Below are 24,857 nucleotides of genomic sequence, written 5' to 3'. Positions count from 1 at the left end.
AAAAGTAGTTTGGTTATGATTTTCAGTGTGAAACAGAACAGCAGTTTTTCAAACTTTAGTACAGAATTGAATTTCAAAGGACTTGTTTATTGGCCAGGTGCTCTGCTTTTGTCAGCTACTGAGATTGTGATCAGTGAGGTAAACTCATTTATCTATTTGCATGCCGTTGAGTAATTTACCATGAAAAGAATGATCACGGTTTTGTTTTTTTGTTTTGTTTTGTTTTGTTTTTTGGATAGAGGTACTGCACCTGTAGCTTAAGTTTTATAATTGTTAGTTTGACTATTATTTGCAGTGATCATAGTTTCATACAGCTTTAGAAAACTACAATGCAAAAAAAAATATTTACTTAATCTTTTTTTATGTATGCAATGTTTTGCTTGTAGCCATTGAATTTGGTTTAAGTTTACTAGATTGGTGTGAATCAGTATGAATTAGACTGCCTGAACTTCAGGTGTGTATTTCTTTTTTAAAAATAATTTGCTCATCATATTTTTCTAAAACCTGATTAATTTTGTTTTTATAAAAACTACAACAACTGGATTAGGAATCGTCGTATTGTGTTATATGTCAAAATGAATTACAGTCCTCAAATCATTTTTAGAAATTACCATTTTTGTAGCTGAAAGATAAAGATGATTTCCATGACCAGTGTTAGTTAAGCAGTTCACAGCCAGCAAAAAGAGTAGTGAGGTGTTTGATTCATTCTTGTAATTGTATGGGTTTATATACCTAGCTTAACTGCTCTTCTTTATGGAGAGTATTGAAATGCTCAGAAAATTAGAGCATGGTTAAGTCTTTTTGGCTAAGTCCCTGCTCATTTTTGCTTGTTTGCCTATTGAATGTTGTACTTTTAAAAATAAGTTTGTCCAAGTAGAGCACCAAAATTATATAGAATATATATGTGTGATCTTAAGTAATTAAGTTTCTGGTATAGAATGATCAGTGAACAAAGTAAATATCATATCATAAAACAGAAAAGACAAATTGTCTATTAGTACTGCTAGTCATTGGAATTCCGATTATTCTTCTAATAGCAATTAGTACCAGTCTTTTTGGAGATTTGTATCAGTGAAGATTTTTAGTTTACACTGATATATTTGAAATATTCGTAGTAGCATGGCATAGATTAATCTAAAAAAATAGAACACTGAAGAATTGTTTGAGGCAGTATTCTGCATCAATTCTGGTTTTAGTTTGCTGTAAGATCTAAAGAAAAAACTATATTTGTTTCCATTTAGCAGCAAATAGGAAACACAGAACTCAAAATTCTACAAAGCACATTTTCCTTACCCTCTTTGTGTTTAAAAAGAAAGAAACCAGAGGAGCATGTGCAGTATAAGATTGTTTTGCATTTTTGTTTTTACATCACCAGATTAAGTATAATGAAACCCATCTGTAAATTGTAGGAACTACTCATTGGTTTTTGTCAAGGACTGTAGTGTGGTTTTTTCCCTTCTACAGTTTTTTTTTTTTTAAATTTCAACAAGATATACAGAAAATTAAAAACCTTGTCTGTTATAAAGTTTTGTTTGAGCTTTTTAAACTGAGTGATTAGCAGAAATAATGACCCTGTCAGCCTTAATCACATTAAAATGTGGTTAACATCATTTAATTTTTTCCACTTAATATGCAAAAATTTCCAGTAGATTTGCAGTGAAGGCCATTGAAATTCCATTAGAACAAGAATAAAAATTTCAGGCATCATTTATTCAGAGAAGGAATAAAGGTCTCGATTGAGAACTGCTGAATCTTTCTATTAGAGACACTATGAATCATTACATTGAATGTACCGTACATTTCGATAGACCTGTGCCTGGCTTTTTAAATGGTTGAAAATCATGTTTTCTCTATTTTTCATGAGAAGAAATAAACTAGAATTACATAATTTTGTAAATATATGAAAGATTACTGAATGTTTTATTTTGTACTACTTCAGTCTGCTGAAATTTTTAGTAGAAGTTATTTTTGTGTCTGAAAAACAAGATAATGAAAGAATTATTTTAACATGGAACAAACTGCATAGCCAACCCACAGAATGGACAGGTTGCATCTTAAACAGTTGTTTTGGTATATGCTAAGTAAGAAATTTAGAATTAAGAATCAAATGACACTAACTCTTTCCCAAAGTTGATAGCTTCTCATTTGTCAAGCTTCAACTGATATATTATGCTGCATTAGCTATGTATGAATTAGAACTGAAGAACATTCTGTGGTTTCTAGTATTGTTTATCCTTTTAGGCTCATTATTGATATTTATTTGTTGTGATGTATTCATAGAATAAAAAAAGTAGTAAAAGCTTAATTTTGTTTTAAGCAATTAAATGCCTACCATTTATACTTCCTTTGGCATGTTTGCATTTGCCAGTATCCTGTAAAACTTACATTGTGTGGAATGTTTCTCCCCCATTTAAAAAAAAAAAAAAAAAGACTGTTACTGTATATACCTGATAAGCGGAAATGGTTTTCTGGAACCATTCCTATCTCTCGGGTAATTAAGTAATTATACAGTGTTGTGTGTGTGTGTGTGTGTGTGTGTGTGTGTGTTTTAATTTGTATTTTGTTCCCAAACCATATGAACCCATTATATAATTACACTGTGTATACTTTGTAGTAAAAATACCATTGGAAAATTCATCAGGGAAAGTGTTCCATGCATGTGCTACTCAACAATGTATGAATTTCTCCTTCCTCTTATGTTTCTATGTCTGCAGAAATGTAAGAACATTTAATTGTCAGTCCCCCTTTTTTACCACATCTCTCCCCACCTCCTACCACCATGGTTGGCCCTTGTGGCCTTCTCAGAAACACCTTCCCTGACTATTCTGTCTGGAGTTATCTCCCAGACTCCCTTTTGTTCACAGCATCCTGTGTGTTTACTTCAGAGCACTTATCACAAGCTATATAATCTTGCTTATTTGTCTTTCTGTCTCATGAGAATTTAAATTCCAGGAGAATAAGGACCATGCCTGTATTTTCTGCATTTTGTATCTCCAGTGGTTGACCCTGGACTCAGTAAATACTGTCGGCTGATGAACCGCTGGCTGGATGAAATCAGTTGAACGTATCCCTTATGTTTCAACACTGGCTCTTATCGTCATTGATAGAAATATCTAGATCATTTGAAGTGCTTCTTTTCTAGTGAGGTACATCTAAGTTTTAGAGCACAGGTGGATGAACTGTCTCCCCTGGGGGTCAGCAGTGTTCTGTGGTATGTGTTACAATGTAAGTGTTTCCAGCTTTGAGGACCACAGAATCTGTTGCAGCTACTCACCTTTGCTGTTAGGCCAGAAGGCAGTCTTGCCCAGTATGGAAACAAATGGGCATGCCAGGGTCAATACAATTTCACTTATGGACACTGAAATTTGAATTTCTTACAGCTTCACTGACGCAAAATATTTTTCCATCTTTTTTTTGCTTTTTTGAGAAATCATTTTAACATGTAAGAACTGGAGAGCCTGGCTGGTTCTGTTGGTAGAGCATGCGACTCTTGATCTCGGGGTTGTGAGTTTGAGCACTGTGTTAGGTATAGAGATTACTTAAAACTAAAATTGTTTAAAAAAATGTAAAAGCTTTCTTCCTGAACTTGCAGCCATATAAAAATGTATGGTAACTTGCTGACCTCTGGTCTATGTACTTAGCCAAAGACATTCTTTTAGTTGTGCATATATATCTCCATTCATCTACATCTCCTCCTTCTCTCTCTCCTGAACCATCAGTCCCCCCACCACCCCACCACCCATGGATGTTTCCTGTCAGTAGATTAGCTTGCTGTCAGGTGTCCAGTCTTTAGAACAACTTATTTTGGACCCACATTCCTTTTGAACTACAGCCTATTCTCTCTTCCCCCTTGAAGGAGCTATATAAGTATTAAATGAAATTACACATGTAAGATGTACCAGTTTCTCCTTTCTTTTTATTTATTTTATTTTATTATTATTTTTTTAACCACAGGTTTTTTAAAAATATATATATAATGTGTTCTGTTCTTTGTTTCAGGGGTACAGGTCTGTGAATCATCAGTCTTACACAATTCACACCCTCACCATAGCACACACCCTCCCCAATATCCATCTCCTCTCCTCTGAAAAGAAATGCAGTTTGGGGATGCCTGCATGGCTCAGTCATTAAGCACCCAACTCTTGATCTTAGTTCAGGTCTTGGTCTCAAGTCAGAGTAGTGAGTTCAAGTCCTGCCATTTAAAATAAAGAGAAATAATAAAAATGAAACAAGACAAAACCAGAGAGGGAGACAAACCAGAAGAGACTCTTAATCTTAGGAAACAAACTGAGGGTTGCTTGAGGGGAGTGAGGTAGAGGATGTGGTGACTGGGTGATGGACATTCGGGAGGGCACGTGTTATAATGAGCACTGGGTGTTACATGCCACTGATGAATTAGAGACCTGTACCCCTGAAAAAAATAATACATTAAATGTTAATTAATTGAAGTGCAATTAAAATAATAAAGTAAATGAATAAAATAAAAATAAATGAAATTTTATACTAGTATTTTTGTATTACTTCATTTACAGATTTCTCTTGTTTAAAGGAAAACTAATATGGAAAATAGATCCTGAATAATATTTTTCTTCAATGCAGTATGACCCTCATGGTGTTGGGCAGGGGGTGGTGTCTATAATAAATGAAAGTATGCATGTACCGATCTCTGTCTTTTTGTCTCTGACCCTACCAGAATAAATTGTCTTTAGAAACTTCCATGACATTTTCTTCTGCTTGGGTTTTGGGTGACAAATATACTAGCCTTTCACTTCTCATCTCTTTATTTATTTCCTCTGTGCCTGCCATGGCTCTTCACTTCCCTTGGGATTAGTAATTGAGTGACTCTTAACTTTTTTCACTGTCCCTCTGCTTATATGTTTGACTCTAACCTATATGCAAGTGGTTCTCAAACTTAAGCATGCACCAGAATCATCTGCAGGGCTTATTAAAACACCGATTGCTGGGGTGCCTGGGTGGCTCAGTCGGTTAAGCGTCTGCCTTTGGCTCAGGTCATGATCCCAGGGTCCTGGGATGGAGCTCCCTCTTCCACTCTCCCTGCTCATGCTCGCTCTCTCTCTCTCTCTCACCCTTTCTCTCAAATAAGTAAATAAATAAAATCTTAAAAAAAAAGAAAAGGTGATAGGATCTTTAAAAAAAAAAAAACTTACATCAACCTGGTAAGGCTGACTTGGTAAGCTTTGTGAAAACAAGGACAATGTTTGTCTACTACCAACCCTATACTTTGCTAGCACATAGTCAATATTTGATACTCATGTGAGTGTATAGTCTTAATGAGCCATGAATATTTTCCCATCTATTTTGTAACACTTACAATCATCATATACCATGGTATTACATCAGTGTACTGTATTTTATCCAGATCTCTGGTGTTTTCTATTGAGGTTATTTTACCTCTTTTTCAAACAATTTAAAGTACAGTGGACTGCCTTGCAGCCATTCAGAAAAGTACATTTCCTTTGCCTCAGCCAACACTGAGTGTTATTGTTGTTTTAATCTTTACTAATTTGATAGACAAGAAGTAGAATATCATTTTTACTCTTTTGACTACAGTATAAAGATAGGATTTTTTTTTTTTAAGATTTAGTTATTTAGGGCCCCTGGGTGGCTCAGTCATTAGGCATCTGCCTTTGACTCCGTTCATGGTCCCGGGATCAAGCCCCGCGTCAGGCGCCCTGCTCTGTGGGGAGTTTGCTTCTCCCTCTCCCATGCTTGTGTTCTCTCTCTCGCTCTCTCTGTCAAATAAATAAAATAAAATCTTTTTTTAAAAAGAGATTTATTTATTTATTTGTTTGAGAGGGAGAGTGTGTGCGAACAGGGGAAGAGCCAGAGACAGAGGGAGAGGGAAAGTCTCAAGCGGACTCCCCACTGAGCACAGACCTGGACACAGTGCTTGATCCCACAACCCTGAGATCATGAGCTGAGCTGAAATCAAGAGTTGGACACCCAACTGACCACCCAGGAGCCCCTAAAGATAGGGTATTTTTAATGACTGTTAGACTCTTTTAATTTTTAATGACTGTTAGACTATTAGAGAAAAGATTTATCTCCTCTGGAAACAAAATGAAAAGTGGGCTTAAGTCAATTGCATTGCATTTAGATTCTCACTTACGATTATTATTTTGATGTGTTCTAAGAGCAGAAATCTTAGAGTAAGAGAAACCAAGAATGTGCATTTTATTGTAATATGTCATTAATAAAATTACTTTTGTCAGTTTCTTTGAAGGGAATTTATTTAAAACATTAGACATATGTAGCAGGTAGTGTGTCAGGGTGGTAGAGAGAAACCTTTGAACCGGGAATAGGAGCAAAGGAATAAATGTCTAATCAATTTTGTCTCTCCCAAAATGGCCAGGGAACAAGAAGCGAGAAGCTGCTGTGAGTAAAACTGGTTCAGAAATGGTACCAAGTGAAATATGCTTCCTACTGCTTTACCTTAGATCTATTTCTTGTATGATATTTGCAGCCCTAAATAATTTTTTGCCCCCTTTAGAAACTGTAGGGGGATCACTCAGCAATGATTTTAATGAGTATCAAAGTTGCCATTTTTTATACAGCAGACAGGACAACATAAGGAGGAAAAGAAAGAAAAGAATACTTTTAAATGAACTTTGATATGCTTAGCCCTTAGACACACCTTACCAGAAAATAGCCACACAGGTAAATACAACACAGTTCTGTTTTGAGAAATTGTGGTCTGAACATTGAGGTATTTTAAAAAGAGCAAAAGTTGTTGTGGTGGTGGTGGTTGTTTTAAGGTTTTATTTATTTATTTACTTGACAGAGAGAGAGAGCATAAGCCGGGGGTAAGGCAGAGGGAGAAGGAGAAGCAGGTTCCCGGCTGAGCAGGGAGCCTGATACAGGACCCCGGGATCATGACCTGAGCTGAAGGCAAATGCTTAACTGATTGAGCCACTTAGGTGCCCCCACAAATTGTCAATTTTAACTTCATAAATAATAATAATAGCAAAATATGTTCAGTATTTACCTTGTGTCAGAAAGCATGTTGAGTCTTTTACATACACTTTCTCATTTAATCTTCACACAAACCTTCTGAAGTAGATGCTATTACTTTTTCTGTTTCTAGATGAGAAAACAGAGACTTTAGAAAGGTTCCATGACATGGCTCCCACTTGCCTCCCTTAGCAAAGGGATTGCCCCTGGGAGTCCTTTAATTATGGGATTCCTTTCATGGAATAAAGTAACTTTTTTATTTACAAAAATTAATTTTGCATACAATGTCTTGTCAATGAAATAATGAACTCAGACTTATTATTACTTCTTAAGACAAAGTACAAGCTATGAAACCAACTACAAGTTCTGATGGGCTGACTCTCCTTTTCTTGTGTAAAAATATTCTATTAAGCCAGTTGGCATCCTACTGATAGGGAAAAGTCACTTCAGTTCTATTTAGCATCTCTAAAAATACATGTTAAAAAGAACTTACTTGCCCCTACTGAAGTTTGCATAAGAGATCTTCCATGGTGCTTCTTGTTTCTCCTCTGCCCCCAAATCCTTCTCCATAGATTCAGAAACAGGGACTTTCTCTTTTTTACATCAGCTATTTGCCTTGGGTTTGTATCCTTCTGTGTCTGGTCCTTTATGAAATATACATGTATCCTACATGGTAAACAGAGGATTTAGATAAAGAGGATCATGAGGGAATGGTCTCTTTTGTTAGAATATGGAAGCACCCTCCAGAGGCTGAATTAAGAACAACTTCAGGAGAAGGATCCATTTAGGAAAGGCGGTCTGTGCAAATGGATTCTGACATACACACCCGTATTTATCTTTCCCTTGGGGGTTTCTTAGTTTCTTATTTGCCCCACAGAATTCCAGCTCTGCCATGAATACGAAGCTTTTCCTTTTCTGTTTCTCCTGTTATACCTAAATTAACCTGAAAAAAAAAAAAGTTATAATTGAAGAGATAATTCAATGTATTGGGTTCTGTTTTTCTGAAATTTCTAGTATTAATGAGACCAAAATCTTCCTTTATTGAGGTTTTGCGCCCCCCTCCCCATTTTTCCTGTGGTACATTACTTCCCCTGTCATAACATTTATTATGCTCTTTTGTATTTATGTGTTTGCCTGTTTTTTTCCTTACCCCCCACCTCCTTTTTCAGAGTTGCATCCCAAGATCTAGCATAATGCTTGTTAGTACACATAGTTACTCAATATATATTTTTGCTATCATTGTACTTGAATTCTTTCCCTTGCAGTTATCTCCCTTTCTGTAAAGGGTCGGTGAGGCAAGATTTCTTCCTAGAAATACAAACCTGATTGTTAAAAAGAACTCTTGTTCTTTACTTACAGGTAATCTAAGAGTATTTTTAACTTTACAATAATTATTGAGAATGACCCCACTCACTGATAAGAGACAGTGGGGTTGGGAACTAAAGTTTGAAGGCCTCTGATGTTCTAGCACTTTAATGCTGACATCAACCTGTGAGGATAAGTAGTAGTATTTGTGTTGCAAGGGATGAAACTGAGGTTCAAGAAGCTTAAGTGGCTTCTCCAGAATCTTACAGCTAGTATGCAAGTAAGCTGAAATTTGAGTTGATATTTGCCTTAGTCCAAAATTTCTGCTTTTTCTATTGATCTCTGATCTCTCTGCAGGAAGGTCAAACATTATAGGATCATAATGTGCAGAATATTAGCATTTTTGTTTTTTATCTTTAAAATGTCAGCCTAAGCTTTGTTCTTTTTTAAATTATTTAGGTAATTGGCATCCACAAAATTCTCTCTTTTAAAATACACAATTCAGTGGGTTTTAGTCTATTTACAATATTGTGTCACAATCACCGCTAAATCCAGAACACTTCATCACCCCAAAAAGAAACCTGAGCCTATTAATAGCCATTCCCCCTTGCCTTCTCTACCTAACCCCTGGCAACCACTACTCTGTTTATGTCTATCTGGATTTGTCCATTGAGGATATTTCAAATAAATTGATAATAGAATATGTGGCCCCTTGTGTATGGTAGCTTTTATGCCGTATGTTTTAGGGCTCTTCCGTGTTGCAGCTTGTATCAGTCCTTCATTTCTTTTTATGTCTGACTTACATTTCATTATATGGATATGCAACTTACTATTGTCCATCTTTTTTTTAGCCCTTTTTGTTTTTAAGTTTTACTTATTAAAGTAATCTCCACATCCTATGTGGGCTCAAACTCAGGACCCTGAGATCAAGAGTCACATACTCTTCCGACTGAGCCAGCCAGGCAAACCTGTTGTCCATCTTTTTAATTAGAACCATTGTAGTGGTTATGGAATGGTATCTCATTATGGTTTTGATTTGCATTTCTCAATAATTAGTGATTTTGAGCATCATTTCTTATGCTTGTTGGCCATTTGTATATCTTTCTGGGAGAAATGTCTGTTCAAATCATTTGGTCATTTTTAAAATGGATTTATGTCCTTTTATTACTGAGTTAGTTGTAACTTATAATTATTATTGAGTTTTAAAAATATGTAAGCCTGGGTGACTCAGTCTTTAAGCGTCTGCCTTTAGCTCAGGTCATGATATCAGGGTCCTGGGATTGAGCCCCGAATCAGGCTCTCTGCTCTTTGGGAAGCCTGCTTCTGCCTCTGCTAGGCCCTCTGCTTGTGTTCCCTCTCTCACTATGTCTCTCTCTGTTAAATAAATAAATAAAATCTTTAAAAATAATAAATAAAATAAAAATAAAAGTCTGTATTCTGGTTATAGGTCCTTATCAGATGAGTTCCAATATTTTTTTTTCTATTTTATGGATTGTTATTTCACTTTCTTCATAGTGTCTTTTGCTGCACAAAACTTTTAATTCTGATAAAATCTAATTTATTTTTTGTTTGTTGTCTGTGCTTTAGATGTTCTATCTGAGAAGCTGTTGCCTAATCCAAGTTCATGAAGACTTCCACATATTTTCTTCTAAGAGTTTTATAGTTCCAACTCTTACATTTAGGTCTTGGTTTATTTTTATTTTTGTTTGTGGATGTCCACTTGTCTGAGCACCATTTGTTGACTATTCTTTCCCCATTGACTTGCTTTGGTACCCTTGTCAAAAATCAGTTGACTATAACATGAAGTCAACAACAACAAAAAACAAATAACCCAGTTAAAAATGGGCAAAGGATTTGAATAAACATTTCTCCAAAAAAGACATACAAATAGCCAAAAAGTACATGAAAAGATGCTAGTATCACTAATTATTAAAGAAATGCAAATCAAAACTACAATGAGATATTAATCATCTCACACCCCCCCATTAAGATAGGCACTAGAAAAGAAAAAAGAAAAGAAAACATGTCGATAAGGATGTGCAGAAATTGTAACCTTGGTGCAGTGTTAGTTGGAACGAAAACCAGTATGGAGATTCCTTTAAAAATTAAAAATAAAATTACTGTATAATCCAGCAGTCCCACTTCTTGGTAAATATCCCAAAGAATTGGATGCAGAATCTTGAAGAGATATTTGCATATATATGTTCATTGCTTCATTGTTCACAATGGTCAAGAGGTAGAAACAACCCAGATGTTCATCAGTGAATTAATGGATAAATAAAATGTGGTAAATACATACAGTGGAATACTATTAAGCCTTTAAAAAGGAGGAAATCCACTGAATTGTTTTTATACCCTTGTCAAAAATTAGTTGACTGGGAATGTCGGGTGACTCAGTTGGTGGAGGATCTGGCTCTTGGTATTGGCTGAGGTCTTGATCTCATGGGTTGTGGGATTGAGCCCTGATTCTCAGCAGGGAGTCTGCTTGAAGATTCTCTCCCTCTGTCCCTCTCCTCACTCACACACACACTCTCACTCTAAAATAAACACATCTTGGAAAAAAAAAAACTCTAACAAACTTAACATTAAAACCCACAAATAACCCAATTTAAAAATGGACAAGGGATTTGAATAAACATTTTGACATATTGCAGCATATCCATATGCAATATAGATAAATACTGAGCATGTTATGCTAAGTGAAGTAAGCCAATCACACAAGACAGTTCTGTTCCATTGGTCTATATGTCTAGCTTTATGCCAATGCCACATAGTCTTGATTACTTGCCACATAATTTTATAGTAAGTTCTGAAATAAAGAATGGTACATCCTTCAGTTTTGGAGGGTTTCTTTCAGTATTATTTTGGCTATTCTGTTTTGGCTTTTCATTTTTCATATGAATTTTAGAATGGGCTTGTCACTTTTTACACAGAAGGCAGCTGGAATTTTAAAAGAATGTATTGAATCTGTGGATCGATTTGGAGAATATTGCCATCCTTTTTTTTTTTTTTTTAAGATTTTATTTATTTGAGAGAGTGTGTGAGTGAGCACAAGCAAGGGGAGGGGCAGAGGGCAGAGAGAGAAGCAGACACCCTGCTCTCAGCAGGGAGCCCGATGTGAGCCTCAATCCCAGGACCCTGAGATCATGACGCGAGCCAAACACAGATCCTTAACTGACTGAGAAACCCAGGCACCCCGAGAATATTGCCATCTTAACAACATTTAGTCTTTCAGTCCATGAAAATGAATGTCTTTCCTCTTCAGTCTTTTATTTCTGTAATTTTCTTATTCAAGTATACTTCTTTTGTAAAATATGTTTCTATCTCAAGTTAGTTTTTATCATTTACAAGCCCAATCTCAAAAAGACTTGATACTAAAGTTTTCATCATGTTTATGGTACTGTGTTTCTTTGGCACACTACCACTATAACATATGTGTTGTAAGTCATGCTCTCCCTTCCTCCGACCCTCATGTATACACAGTCTTTATTCCTCCTCCACCTCTCCCAAGATAGTAAAGGTTGTTGTTTGACTTTCTTCATCTCCGTAAGTAGTATAGAAATGGAAGTCTCATTTCTGATACCATGTCCATTCTTAAAAAAAAAAAATTTAAATTTGTGATAATTAAGTCAAGATTTATGGCTCTCCATATAAATATATGTTTTGATTATAGATTGCATCAACCTGGCGCCTTCTTTGTACAAAAGTGGAATGAAAGATAGTTTATCTTAGAACCCAGTGGCCAGAAGTAATCTCATATCTATAGGATCATAAAATAGTTGAGAAGTTTTTCTTGCAGCTAACAGAGTTTCACAGTCTCAAGCTACAAATATTGGTTTCATACCTCATGACAACTGTAATCACAGGATATTTCTATATGTAATGTTTAAAGCTAGAATGTAGAAATGCAAAGAAAAAGAAAAAGATTAAAAAACTGGCTATCAGACATCAGAGTACAAGGTGTTGTCAGGGTTAGGTGCAAATCCCATTTGCAGAGATCACAAATCTAGGTTTTCACAGGTGGTCCAGAAACTGTATTTTGAGAAAATTGCTCTATAGTATCAAAAATGTACCCTGCTTGGGACCACTCAGTATGAACACAAATCATAACTTAGTAGCTTTGAAGGAGTAAGAAGCATGAGATTCGAGGAACATCTTAAAGTTTGAGGTGCTTCTTTTGGTTCATTTACAGTAAACTTGGATGGTTTAGACTTGAATTATAGTAGTTGAGGTCACAGATGTAACATGGGAATGAAAAAAAACCCACTATCCTTTGAATTTTATATAGCCTTACCTAAATTAGGTATGCTTCCCCCATATTCTATTAGTATGGTTTTCACTTTGCCATTGTAGCTAATAAACATGCATCCTTACAGGGGTCAAGTCAACTGTAGTTCACTAATTTCTACGGGTTGACTCTGACAGAAGAGACCAGTAACGAAATTAACTTTCAGCTTAATTCATTCCTATTTATCGATCCACCCAGCAGCTAATGAGCATCTGCTTATGCCAAGGCATTGTTGTAAGTGGTGCTGGGAGTATTGCAGTGAACAAAATTTTTTAAAAGTTCCTTGCCCTAATAACTGGGTAAGTGGGTTCACCAGTGCTGAGTGGAAGACCATAAACATTAAGAAGAGCAGTGCTATGAAAAGTCTGTGTGAGGGAACAGTGAGTCACAGAAAATGGGAAGGGTTTTTGTTTTTCTTTTAAAGATGGTGGACAGTAGGGAGCACCTGGGTGGCTCGGTTGGTTTACTGTGACTCTTGATTTCCGGTCAGGTCGTGATCTCAGGAGTGTGGGATTGAGCCTTGTGTTGGGCTCCTCTCTGAGCAGAGTCTGCTTATCCCTCTCCTCTTTTACTCCCTGTCCCCACGCATGGGTGCATGCTCTCTCTCCCTCCCTTTCTGTCTCTCCAATAAATAAGTAAAATCTTTTTTTTTTAAAGGTGCTGAACAGTAGCATTTAAACAGAAAGTTTTTAGCACTTGTTCAGTTTCTGGCTTATGCCATAAAATGGTAATTTGCCATCTGAAAAGGATCGCCTACTCATTGAACTTTAGAGTTGTTAAGAACAACAGAACTTTCTTCTGATGAAATCTGATGCGGAAATTCAACATAAAAGAGTGATGCAGCTGTGATTGAAATATGAAAGTGAAGGGTCCTTCACCTTCATTGTCCTTCCTTCATCTCTGCACCCTTTCCTTTCTCAGTACCTTTCTCAGGAGCGTCGTTAGGGAACCCAGAACATGTAGAAAACTACTCATCAGTTTGCAGATGAGTAAATTAAAGCTAAGAGATCTTAAGTAGCTGCCCGTTGTCAATTAGCCAGTGATTAGCCTAAAGCTCTTTCCGTCTTATCCATTTAGAATATGTTTGAGCATCTGTGTCCGTGCTGTGCTAGGAGAGTTCTGTGGATATATCCATGAACAAAGAAAGACAAGTCTCTGACCTCAGGAAGTTTTTATTGTAGTGGGAGGAGATAAGAAAATAGGCAGTTTATAAGGTGGAGTGTGTCCACCACAGGACACACTCTGCCCTGTGGAAGCTCAAGGAAAGCTCTGCAGGAGCTGGTCTTAAGTAAAAATTGGAGTTTCACCAGTTAAGAGGAACTGCACTCATATACTTAAATGAAGAGAACCCTAAAATGTGGTCATTATCAGTATCTGATGCTTTCAGCTATAAATGACGAAGACCATCCTAATACATAATAGTATGTCTCTAGGGTTAATTCCGGTTCCTGGTTTTTGCTTTTGTTTTTAAGATTTAATTAATTAATTAGACTGAGAGAAAGCATGCTAGAGGGGAAGGGCAGAGGCAAAGGGAGTGGGAAAGAATCTCAAGCAGACTCCCCTCTGAGTACAGAGCCTGATAGGGGGTTCTATCTAACGACCTGGAGATCATGACCTGCAGTCAGATGCTTAACTGGCTGAGCCACCTGGGCGCTCCTCAGTGTTCCTGTTTAATTCAAGGTTGTGGTATTATCGGGAAGAAGGATTTTTCTCATCTTTCTCATCTTTTCTCATCTTTCTCATCTCATCTTTGATTCTTTTGGTCACAAAATGGCCGCTGGAGTTCCAGGGGTAGTATCCAGACATAGTGTCCAGTAGAGGCTCCCTTCTTTTCACTGTTTCAAAGCCAAAGGAACCATTCAGAATCTTTTTCTAAAGCCCGTAGGAGGCTTTCCTTCATTCCCCATTGACCAGAACTGGTTCACATGCCCATTCTCTAAGCAGTTGCCAGCTAAAGAATGGGATTGCTATGATTTACTCAGACTAATTAGGATTCATCTTGCTCTTTCCTCCTGTTTATTCATTGAAAGGTTTGTTTTTTTTTTTAAACAGCCCTTTTGCTGAACATAGAAAATATTCCCATACAGTTGTTACCTGTTCATCACATAGAGATTAATTGCATATATTATACTTTTTTAAGCACGTTAAGTGTTTAAGAAATCCTGGAGTCACAGTGAGCCAAAAGTGTTAGGATAAGTATATCCCAATTGCCCTAATTTGCTTTAAGTTTGCCTGCTTGTCATAACACCTATCGTTTCAGTTTCCGTATAACCTTCCAATTACTCCTAGAGTCAGAAATCTTGTTAATCCTTGAAATAGAGTCTGAAACCCGATTTTCATTTATTTGTGGCTAAAGGAATGCCCAGTTCTCTAGGTTTCATTCCCTTTTATACACACACATGGTTGGATGTATACAAATGCCATTTTGTTACAGTAAAAAATGGAGTTTTTCCGACAGTGGTTCTGTGAGGTCCTCATAGGGAATAATTTGTAGCATAATACTCCATTTACTTGATAGGAACTTAAATTTCACAAAGTGCTTTCTGTAAGAGTCACTTCTTATTATTTGAATCTAGACTACAAAGCTAACTTACTACAGATGTTTTTCCAGGTATTGAAGCTTATTAGACTAAGACAGGTGTAATTATGTCTTATAAAATAAGAAACTGTTGACTATATAGTAATGCTATCTAAACTAATTATTTTTATTATTTTTAAAGATTTTATTTATTTATTTGACACAGAGAGAGAGATCACAAGTAGGCAGAGAGGCAGGTAGAGAGACGGGGGGAAGCAGGCTCCCTGCTGAGCAGAGAGCCCGATATGGGGCTCGATCCCAAGACCCTGAGACCATGACCTGAGCCGAAGGCAGAGGTTTAACCCACTGAGCCACTCAGGTGCCCTAAACTAATTGTTTTTATTGTGAATCTGAAACTTGCAGGGGTTTCACAGCAAACATTTTCCTCACACTTTCTGAAATTCTAGTGCCATTTTTCTCCTCTGGTTTCGAACCTAAAGGATGTAAACAGGAACTTTTTCATTATCTCATTCCCCTCATATCAGAGGGATAGGTGTCAGCATGAGCTCAGTTATAACTGGTCTGCAGAGTTATCTCGGACACATTTTTGTCCTATCAGTTAATGTGCCGTTATTTTCAAAGTCCTTTAGTTCAGTGCTTCTGCAAGTTTGACATGCCTATGAAGTGCCTGGGGGTCTTGTTGAAATGCAGATTCTGAGGTTGTACGTTTCCAGTAGACAGCTGAATGATGTGACCACACTTTGAGGAACAAAGTTAATATTCATTATCCTGTACAGTTTCCATGAAATCAGACAAGAGCAGGGAAAGTTGAAGTCTGTTATGTACATCGAAGATGGGGATCTCTTTTGGAATAGGGATTAGATTATTTAGACACTCTTCAGTTAGAGTTTACTTTTCTTTTTGTATTTCTTCTTTCTCCCTCCTCCCCGCCCCCTGCACTGCCACTAACTTCCTTCATAGCTCTATTCTAATAACTTTAGTCAAGGAATTCTGAAGAGTTGGTAGTTTTGGATTTTCTAGAGCTCATTTTTGGCCTTGAATGAATATTGTTTATAGGATATATATTTCACTTTGTACATTGTATATTAATTTTAGAATTAACAATTCTAGTGTTACTTATTGTCATTTGTGAAAGAATTGGATTAATGTTTATGTCATCCATAGAGGATGATTTTATCTTCCGTGGTCTTATTTCTTTTTCTTTTAGAATACTATAAATTGACATTAATTTGCTGTGATAATGTTTGGAAAATGGAAAAAAGGAATGTGATATCTTAAAGTCATTCTTTGGTACTCTGGGCAATTCTAATAGAAATGAGAGTAAACCTGCAAGGGAAGAGACTAGAAATGACCTCAGTGTTTTTCAGTGCCTCCTGAATTTATGGTACGTCTATACCATGAACAACAAGAGAAGAACTAACTTAGTAAATTCTAATAACGTTGACTGAATGTATTAAATCACTAAATGAACCATCCCTAAATCGTCCTTTTTTGTAAGTTATATCATTTTCTGAATATTGACATATAGTTCTTGCCAACAGTTATATTCAGTCAGAGACAAGTTGTCACTGCTGATTTTTTAAAGCTAAGACCTAGATTCACACAAAAAATTATGTAGGTTGTATTTAAGAATCTAATACCATATGTAACAGTTTTAAAGATGTTAAATACAGTTTGATATTACAAACTAGGATGAACATATTTGAGAGAGTTTTAATGTTCAGCAAAGATACTCTAAATGGTAATATAACTTGGGTTTTGTCCTGGGTTGAGCCATCTTTAAGAATTTTTAGACAATATAATCAGAATTTAGTACCTAGGAGGTAGTTCAATGGCTAGATGGACATGAAGTGTAGAAAAAAGTTAAAGTTCTTATTAAAGTATAAAGGTGGTTTGGTTTTTTTGTTTGTTTGTTTGTTTGAAGTTGTGTTTAAGTAATCACTATACCCCAGGTGGGGCTCCCAACTCATGACCTCCAGCATCAAGAGTCCCATGCCTTCCGACTGAGCCAGCCAGGTGCCCCTTAAAATATGTTAGAGAAAACTATCTCAGGGGGTTATTTTAAGTGATAAAAATTTAGTTTTATGTAGAATATCAAATAGCACCATTGGGATTATCCTATTTCCCACTAGAAAGGTAAGTATTGTTTTGTGAAACCTGTGTCAGTTTGGATATGTGTATAAAAATAATATGTCTGTGCACCATATGTTGAATCAAGTGTAAAATCTATTTCTTCCTGTGGATAATGTTCAAAGAAAGTTTGAAAGTTGTTGTACTAGAACACAATAGAAAGGAAGACTTAAGTCCAGTATGGAGAGCTTTAACTTAAGATGGTGGTCTGAACCAGTACAGGAAGCTCCATTCTTGTTCCTAATGTATAGAAACACCACCAGAAAAGGATGGTCTTGATGATGGTGTGGTATTTTTAGAACGCACAGAAGGACTTGAAAGCAAGTAAGGGATTTTCTAGGTGCCAAAAACAAAGAAGAAATTCAGTGAGAGTAGAGAGTGAAATCAATAGAATATGGCCCTCGGGGGGGGGGGGGGATTATATATGGCCTAGAGGCCTTGGCGGTCATAGGAGTAAGTCAAGGTAGAGACCCCAGACAGACTGCAGGTGCCGGAATGAGGCTCACTCATAAAGCCTAGAAAAATTGATCCTTCCCATGTTCAGATGCTAGAAGACTTCCCATTCCCACCCCTTCTGAACAAAGAAAGAAACTGTACTGTCAGGAATTAGAGACTAGGACGGCAGTCTAAGAGGCAGGGGGCCTTAATTTGCATTAGCAATAACCTAGTGCAGAAACACTAAGCCTTTAAGTGATCCAGAGCCCACAACCCTTTGTAGGTCTTTTCCTGGAAGAACAAACACAGAACTAGCCCACAGATACATCTCTAAACACAGGGGTCAGCAGACCTTTGGAACTTGACTGCTGCTGCCAAATGACTGCACACCCCAGAACAACACAGCACATGCACAGGAACCATGTTATGAGAGGCTGCTAGCGGATGATTAATGGTGGGAGGCGGAGTTTTGCCCAAAAAAAAGCAGAAGTAATTAAGGCAGCCCAGAAAGAACTTGTAAATTAATCTGTTTAAAATATGGGAAGGGACTAAGAATTCATTAGACAAGTAAAACATTACTTAAGAGCAAGTAGATTTGGAAGAGAAACAAATAGAATTTTTAGAAATAAAATTAGGGGTGCCTGGGTGCTCAGTCAGTTAAGCATCCGACCCTTGATTTTGGCTCAGGTCATGATCAGGGTCATGGGATTGAGCCCTGTGTTATGCTTGAGACTCTCTCCTCCTCTCTCTGTCCCTCCCCTACCTCAAATAAATAAATAAATTTGGGGGAGGGGGAGAAATATGTGGACATGCCTTTAAAAGAAAAAAAGTAAAATTAGCATCTGGGAAAAGAAATACAAACAATGTAAATGACCCTTAGGAAAATCAAATTATGGAATCTGGAATTTCAAGACTTGCTAAGAAGGTCAGATTATAATAGCAAAGGTAAATTTGAGACATGATCTTTTAGAAATCTAATACTAATTTGATATTAAAGATCTCATTATGCCAAACAGTCTGACCTCACAACCTGCCAGTGTATGTCAGAGCATCATCCTTTTAGGCTTAAAACTGGCTGTCCCTGCTTTGTCCCCTTCCTATGGAATCATTACCAGAGAGAAAAATACAACTAATGGCAATTCCTCTTTCCATTTGTCATTCATAAGACTTTAGGGAAATCAACATGGCTCTGACTCCTTATCAAGAGAAAGACGGATTCCCTTGCAATAATCTGTTTGTATAAATTTGCAAAATGAATATTATCACAGTCTTTACAGTTTAACTCTTTGGGAGTGTACTGTTTTTACTGTTTTGTCTCCCCTCAAATAATTTGATATTCTATGACAATTTCATCATCATTACCATTTTATTATTTTGGTCTCTAACAATTGGATGGATTTCTTAGGCATTTGCTAACATTTGTATATGGAGATTATTATTCAGTCACTTTAACAGAATGTACTTGAAATTGTTTCTCTAGTAGTGGTACTGAGCTCAACTTTCATTTTCCATATTCCTCATGTGCCAGTAGCACACATTTTTAGATAACTAACTATAGTTTGGGGTATGGTTTGTAGCAATAGAATAGACATTTTTCTGCAAAGGTAACTGGTCCCAATGGGGTTCAAACTTGTGATCTTGGCCTCATTATCACACTTTTGTAACCATCAGACCTAATAGATATATTATATGTATTTCAGTCTGTAATCTCGAAATTGAGTGCTATTTTTTTTTCATTACCCAAGGTTTATTTCAGATATGTAATTAAAAATCACTTTGGGACATTTCTCACTTTCGTTTGATAGTAAAAGTAACAAAAGTAAAGCAGACAGCCAAAGAACCTAACTCACTTTTCATCTTCCCTGTGTTTTCTATGACAGTGAAAGTCACAAAAGTGAAGCTTGCAGGCAAAGAGCCTAACTCACTTTACGGAGAGTGCTCCGGTCCCTTTTTCTTTTAGTGAGGCTATAGCAGGTCTGATGTCAGTCACTTTAGAGACCTTTAGACCTCAGTGCTCATTTATTGCTAAAATGTACCAGCTCTGCTTCTGCATTATGAAGATCATCTGTCAACACTTTGAGATATTCTCCTTTGTTATTAAGCTTGTGATGCTCTACACTGTCAGGTTTTTTGCCAATTATAGTTAAGGTACAATGGTGTATTCACCAGATCAAAGTCTCACATTGGCGGTAGAGGAATGATTTGTAAGTCTTTATTCATCTGAATTGTACAATAGAACACCTGAGGAATGCAAATAATCCCTCTGAGGACTCTGCAGGAAAGGCTGTTAAAATGACAGGGTAGAACTATTGTTATTCTGAATTGATGCTTTAGCCAAAGTAATTATTTCTTATCTTGTTGTTTCATAACAGTTCTGGTTTTATTAGTTATGTTGACCATATTTATGAAACAAAATGTGTATGATATTTTTATATTATCCTTTTACCTCAGCTTGTTTTATTTCATTTTCACTGAATTGTATTTGGTATGGATCTTTCTCTCTCTCTCCATACATACACATGCTTGATTCTGACTTGTAAACGTATGTTACTAATCCATATCGTTTTGTTTGAACAGTGTTAAGTCTGTAAAGTAACTAAGAATCTCATAATATTATTATAGGCAGAAGTATCAGTTTAAATTTTTTCATTTTGGGGGTGCCTGGAAGGCTCAGTCTGTGGAGTGTGTGACTCTTGATCTCAGGGTTGTGAGTTTGAGCCCCACATTGGGTGTAGAGATTATTTAGAAAAATAAAATCTTTTAAAAAGTAGCAAAAACAGGGGCGCCTGGGTGGCTCAGTGGGTTAAGCCGCTGCCTTCGGCTCAGGTCATGATCCCAGAGTCCTGGGATCGAGTCCCACATCGGGCTCTCTGCTCGGCAGGGAGCCTGCTTCTTCCTCTCTCTCTTTCGGCCTGCCTCTCTGCCTACTTGTGATCTCTGTCTGTCAAATAAATAAATAAAATCTTTTTAAAAAAAGTAGCAAAAACACAAATTTTCCCTTTTTCCTTTAACCTGTCCTTTATAATTTTGGATAGAAAAATATCTGGTTTGGATTTCCTATTTTTTTTTTTAAGATTTTATTTATTTATTTGTCAGAGAGAATGGGCACAGGCAGAGGCAGAGGGAGAAGCAGGCTCCCCACTGAGCAAGGAGCCCGATGTGGGACTCGATCCCAGGACACTGGGATCCTGACCTGAGCTGAAGACAGCTGCTTAACCAACTGAGCCACCCAGGCATCCCTGGATTTCCTATTTTAAAGGACACATACTTTATTCCAAAGTACATCTTAGGGATTGGCCCATTCTTTCAGGATGTGACCAAAGGAAAAAAAATTAGGAAGATCAAAAACTACTGATAACATTAAGTAAGTAATTATAGGTTAGCCTTATATAACAAACATGTGCAAATTATTATGCAAATTATTCATTTCCTTATCCGATCATAAATCCTACTTGGTAGGCCGTATTCTTAATTTTATAATAACTGATCCCCTGTCATTTTCTTTGATAGGTGAGTTTTGGTGATTTTGTGGTTTAGTTTTTGTGTTTCTTTTCCCCTATTGTGACATTGACATTGATTAAAGAACTCCTGCCACAATTTTTTGTCATAATAGCTATTAAAACCTTGGTGTAAATGTGGGAGGCACATAGGATTATAGAAGATTACGGTATGCATTAATATTTTTAACGTAAGTTTCTGTGAAATTTGTACTCACTTCCATATTAAACCCTATTCCAGAATCATAGGCATAGGGGCGCTTGGGTGGCTCAGTCAGTAAAGTGTCTGCCTTCGGCTCAGGTCATGGTCCACAGGTATTGGGATTGAGCCTCTGCATTGGGGCTCCCTCTCCATCTGCCCCAACCCCCCCCCCCCATCTTTCTCTCTCTCTCTCTCTCTCTCAAATAAATAAACTCTTAAAAAAAAAAAAGAATTTAACAAAATCATCTGTAATTATCTGAGAATGAAAATTAGTAACAGTAGCTACTGTTATTATTAACAGTAATAATCATAATAGTAATGCTGTTTACTCTGCCAGGCATTAATTTTCCAGGTTCATTATAATATAATGTGTACTACAGATTATCTCCATTTTTAATAGGTGAGGAAACTGAGGTTTAGAAGGTTTCGATAACCTGCCCAGGATTAAAGAGCTAGAGAAGTCGTGTAGAATCAGACCCTGGTTAATGTATTCACTACACTTACTTCATTTATATTCTAACTACTGCTTTGCCCAAATAACCCATGATCTGGAAGGGAAAAAAAATCACTCAGTAACATCTTTTTGGGTAACAACTTGGTGTCTATTCCCTAACTGATTGTGCTTTCCAAACCCTTTGTGATTAAAGGAATTTATTTCCTCTGCAGTTCTCTTATTTGTGCTCCTGCATAAGTAAGAACAGTGTGGATACAATCAGCGACGTTTGTAAATGTGCATTTCTGGATGTGTTTCTTTTGACTAGCAAAAATCTCCCTCAAAGTCAGGTACAAATGTAAGTTCTTGTTAGTCCAAGAGGGAGCTGACCTAGGCATATAAAATTCTGGGTAGAACAAATGATTTATTTGGCAAAAACTCTTCAGAATTAGCTGGCACTTCTTAAGCTTGGTTCTTGTACAAGCAGGACTTAGTGTTTTTGCTTCTTAAAAATTTACTTTGTAGAGTAAGGAAAATAATAAATCATAAGATTGAGGATTTCAAGGACACAGGTGTTAATGCTGAGCAAATTTAGTATAACTTTAAAAAGTTTTATAATATTTGTATAATGGTTCATATAGATAATGTACTAAAGTAAAACTAGATTACAGTAAAATCTTATGGCGTATACCTGAAGCAATTGCTGCCTGTTAATGCCTTGACCTTGGAAAGCTATACACAAAAAGATGGCATCATAAAACCGTGCAATTCTTATGAATATGTATGTGCTACTTGATAATAATGAATGTGGTACAGTCATGCATGCACTACAAGATAATGTTGTGCCCTTTTTTGTCTACAGGTTGATAAAAATTAAAGAGTGGGTGGACAAGTATGACCCAGGTGCCTTGGTCATTCCTTTTAGTGGGGCCTTGGAACTCAAGTTGCAAGAATTGAGTGCTGAGGAGAGACAGAAGTATCTGGAAGCGAACATGACACAAAGGTTAATTAGCATTCATTTTCCCTACACTTTATTATCAACTATTTCCTTGCAGTAATTTAATTGCTTGCGCTGATAGAATAATAAATGACAGAGTAATTACCATTATAAAGAGGGAATCTTCTCCTTTCTTTACCATGAGACAGAGTGAAAAGATTTATTTTAAATTAAGTTTTTAACTGTCATCTGTCATCTCTGTACAGTGTTTTAATTATAACATAGGTATTAGTTATGTATATTTTTGAGAAGGAATGATCGCCAAAACTCTTTCGTCATGTTCAGTGGGGGAGGGGAAAGGGCGAATCAGTTGCCTTAATTTTTTTCTGAGTAACACTAATATATTGTTTAAACATTGGATTTCAATCAAATAATTTTGCTTTCATGCCCCACGTCCTGGAAATAATTAATATTGGAGGAAAATAGTCATAGGATGGGTAGATCAGATTTTTCTTTTTTTTATAGTAAACAATTCAAAATGATATATTCAGACAAATATAATTAAAACTAATTTTAGAAGGGATTTTTTTAGAAACAGTTATATGCATTCAGGCCTCTTCAAGTGTATTATGAAAGATAAACGGTCAGTTACTAATATCTTGAACATTTCTGCTTGAAATGAATAATTTTAGCTCTATACTGATCTCTGGCACAATCAAGTTATATGTTGAGTGAATTTGTTTCATTTTATTTCAGCGCTTTGCCAAAGATCATTAAGGCTGGGTTTGCAGCACTCCAACTAGAATACTTTTTCACTGCAGGCCCAGATGAAGTGCGCGCATGGACCATCAGGGTAAGATTCATACTTATTCATCAGCTATATCCAGTTCCACACTATTGAATTCAGATTGATATCACTGACTTTGAAGTTTGTCATGGTGGCGGTTAGCTAGTCATTACAGATGAGGTTTTTGTCCAGGATAACTTTAATTATTTGTGAGCTGCTGAACAGTGAAAGTGGAGCGGCATTGATTGAGGCAGGTAACAATTGATTCTGCCTATTACATAGTCTGAATTTCTTCATCCTGTAGAATCTGTCTACCCTCCTCCTGTGGTCAGAGATAAGACGCACCAGTATTGTGCTTGCTTAATCTGTGTGACTGGGTTTGTCTGCAGTGAAATTGATGTTGCTTTTCATTTTGTATTCGCTAAGTTTGTTTGGGTTGCGGGTGGTTCTTTCCTCCTTTGCTTTGCTCGGATTACATTTTCAGCAATAAAAGCAATATGACATCATTATGCTCTTCATAGATACACAGTTGGGCTCAAAGAGCTGAACTCAATGTGTAATAATTCATGCTTTTTTATTTGAATTCATAGAAGTGGTGTTTATTTTTTGCAGTATTATATATTCAATCTTTCTTCTTTAAAAATGTGTATTTTAAATATTGATGTATACTGATTACGACCAGAAAGAATGACTAATTTATTCCCGGAGGACAATAGACACTGTGAACTATAATGGCTTGCTTTTAAATGTAAATATATTGTAATATGGTAGTTACTATTGAAAAATATTTTGAAATATATGTAGTCCCAAATAGCGGTTACAGAATATAATGTCCGAACTTTCAGAAATATCCAGTGTGTCTTATGGATTCTTTTATTATGCTTTTTTGGGTATCTGCTCCATGATAAATTTTAGTGCTGTTTTGATTTCTGTTTTCACTATCATAATTTATCATTACATTCATTTTTATTTAATGTGGATAGAATCACGGAGGCAGTTCAACGTAACATTAAATGTGTTGTGTGAATATGAGATTCACTTTTGTTCCTTCTCCCCTTTGTAAAAAAAAAAAAAAAAATGATTGACTTCTAACCAAGGTCCTTTTATATAGACTTAGAAAATAATGTCAAAGCAAATCCAAGTTGGTAAACAAATTGCCACGGTTTATTTTCACTATATATTTTAGAGCCTTAAAACTTCTAAACTTAAGTGTATGCAGCAGGGAAGGTAACGTGTTCTGGGCTTGAAAGTGTGAAAGCTGGTTTATCTTAAGACTGATTGTTAAGTATCCGTGATTTAATGTGCTGAGATATTTAGTCAGGTAAGCATCAG

At 36.4% G+C, this 24,857-nt stretch overlaps 1 protein-coding gene across 1 annotated transcript in view; it reads left to right on the top strand.

The window, feature by feature from the left end:
- Positions 1-24,857, top strand: part of OLA1 (Obg like ATPase 1) — a 178,798-nt gene that overhangs the window by 149,257 nt on the left and 4,684 nt on the right. The window contains exons 8-9 of the mRNA XM_044242357.1: positions 22,664-22,804; positions 23,495-23,591. Of these exons, the coding sequence (XP_044098292.1) occupies positions 22,664-22,804; positions 23,495-23,591 (238 nt within the window). The remainder of the gene's footprint in view (positions 1-22,663; positions 22,805-23,494; positions 23,592-24,857) is intronic.

This window comes from Neovison vison, chromosome 3 (assembly GCF_020171115.1).
Source record: "Neovison vison isolate M4711 chromosome 3, ASM_NN_V1, whole genome shotgun sequence".
Lineage (NCBI taxonomy): Eukaryota > Metazoa > Chordata > Mammalia > Carnivora > Mustelidae > Neogale > Neogale vison.
This window is presented reverse-complemented; position numbering and strand designations above follow the sequence as displayed.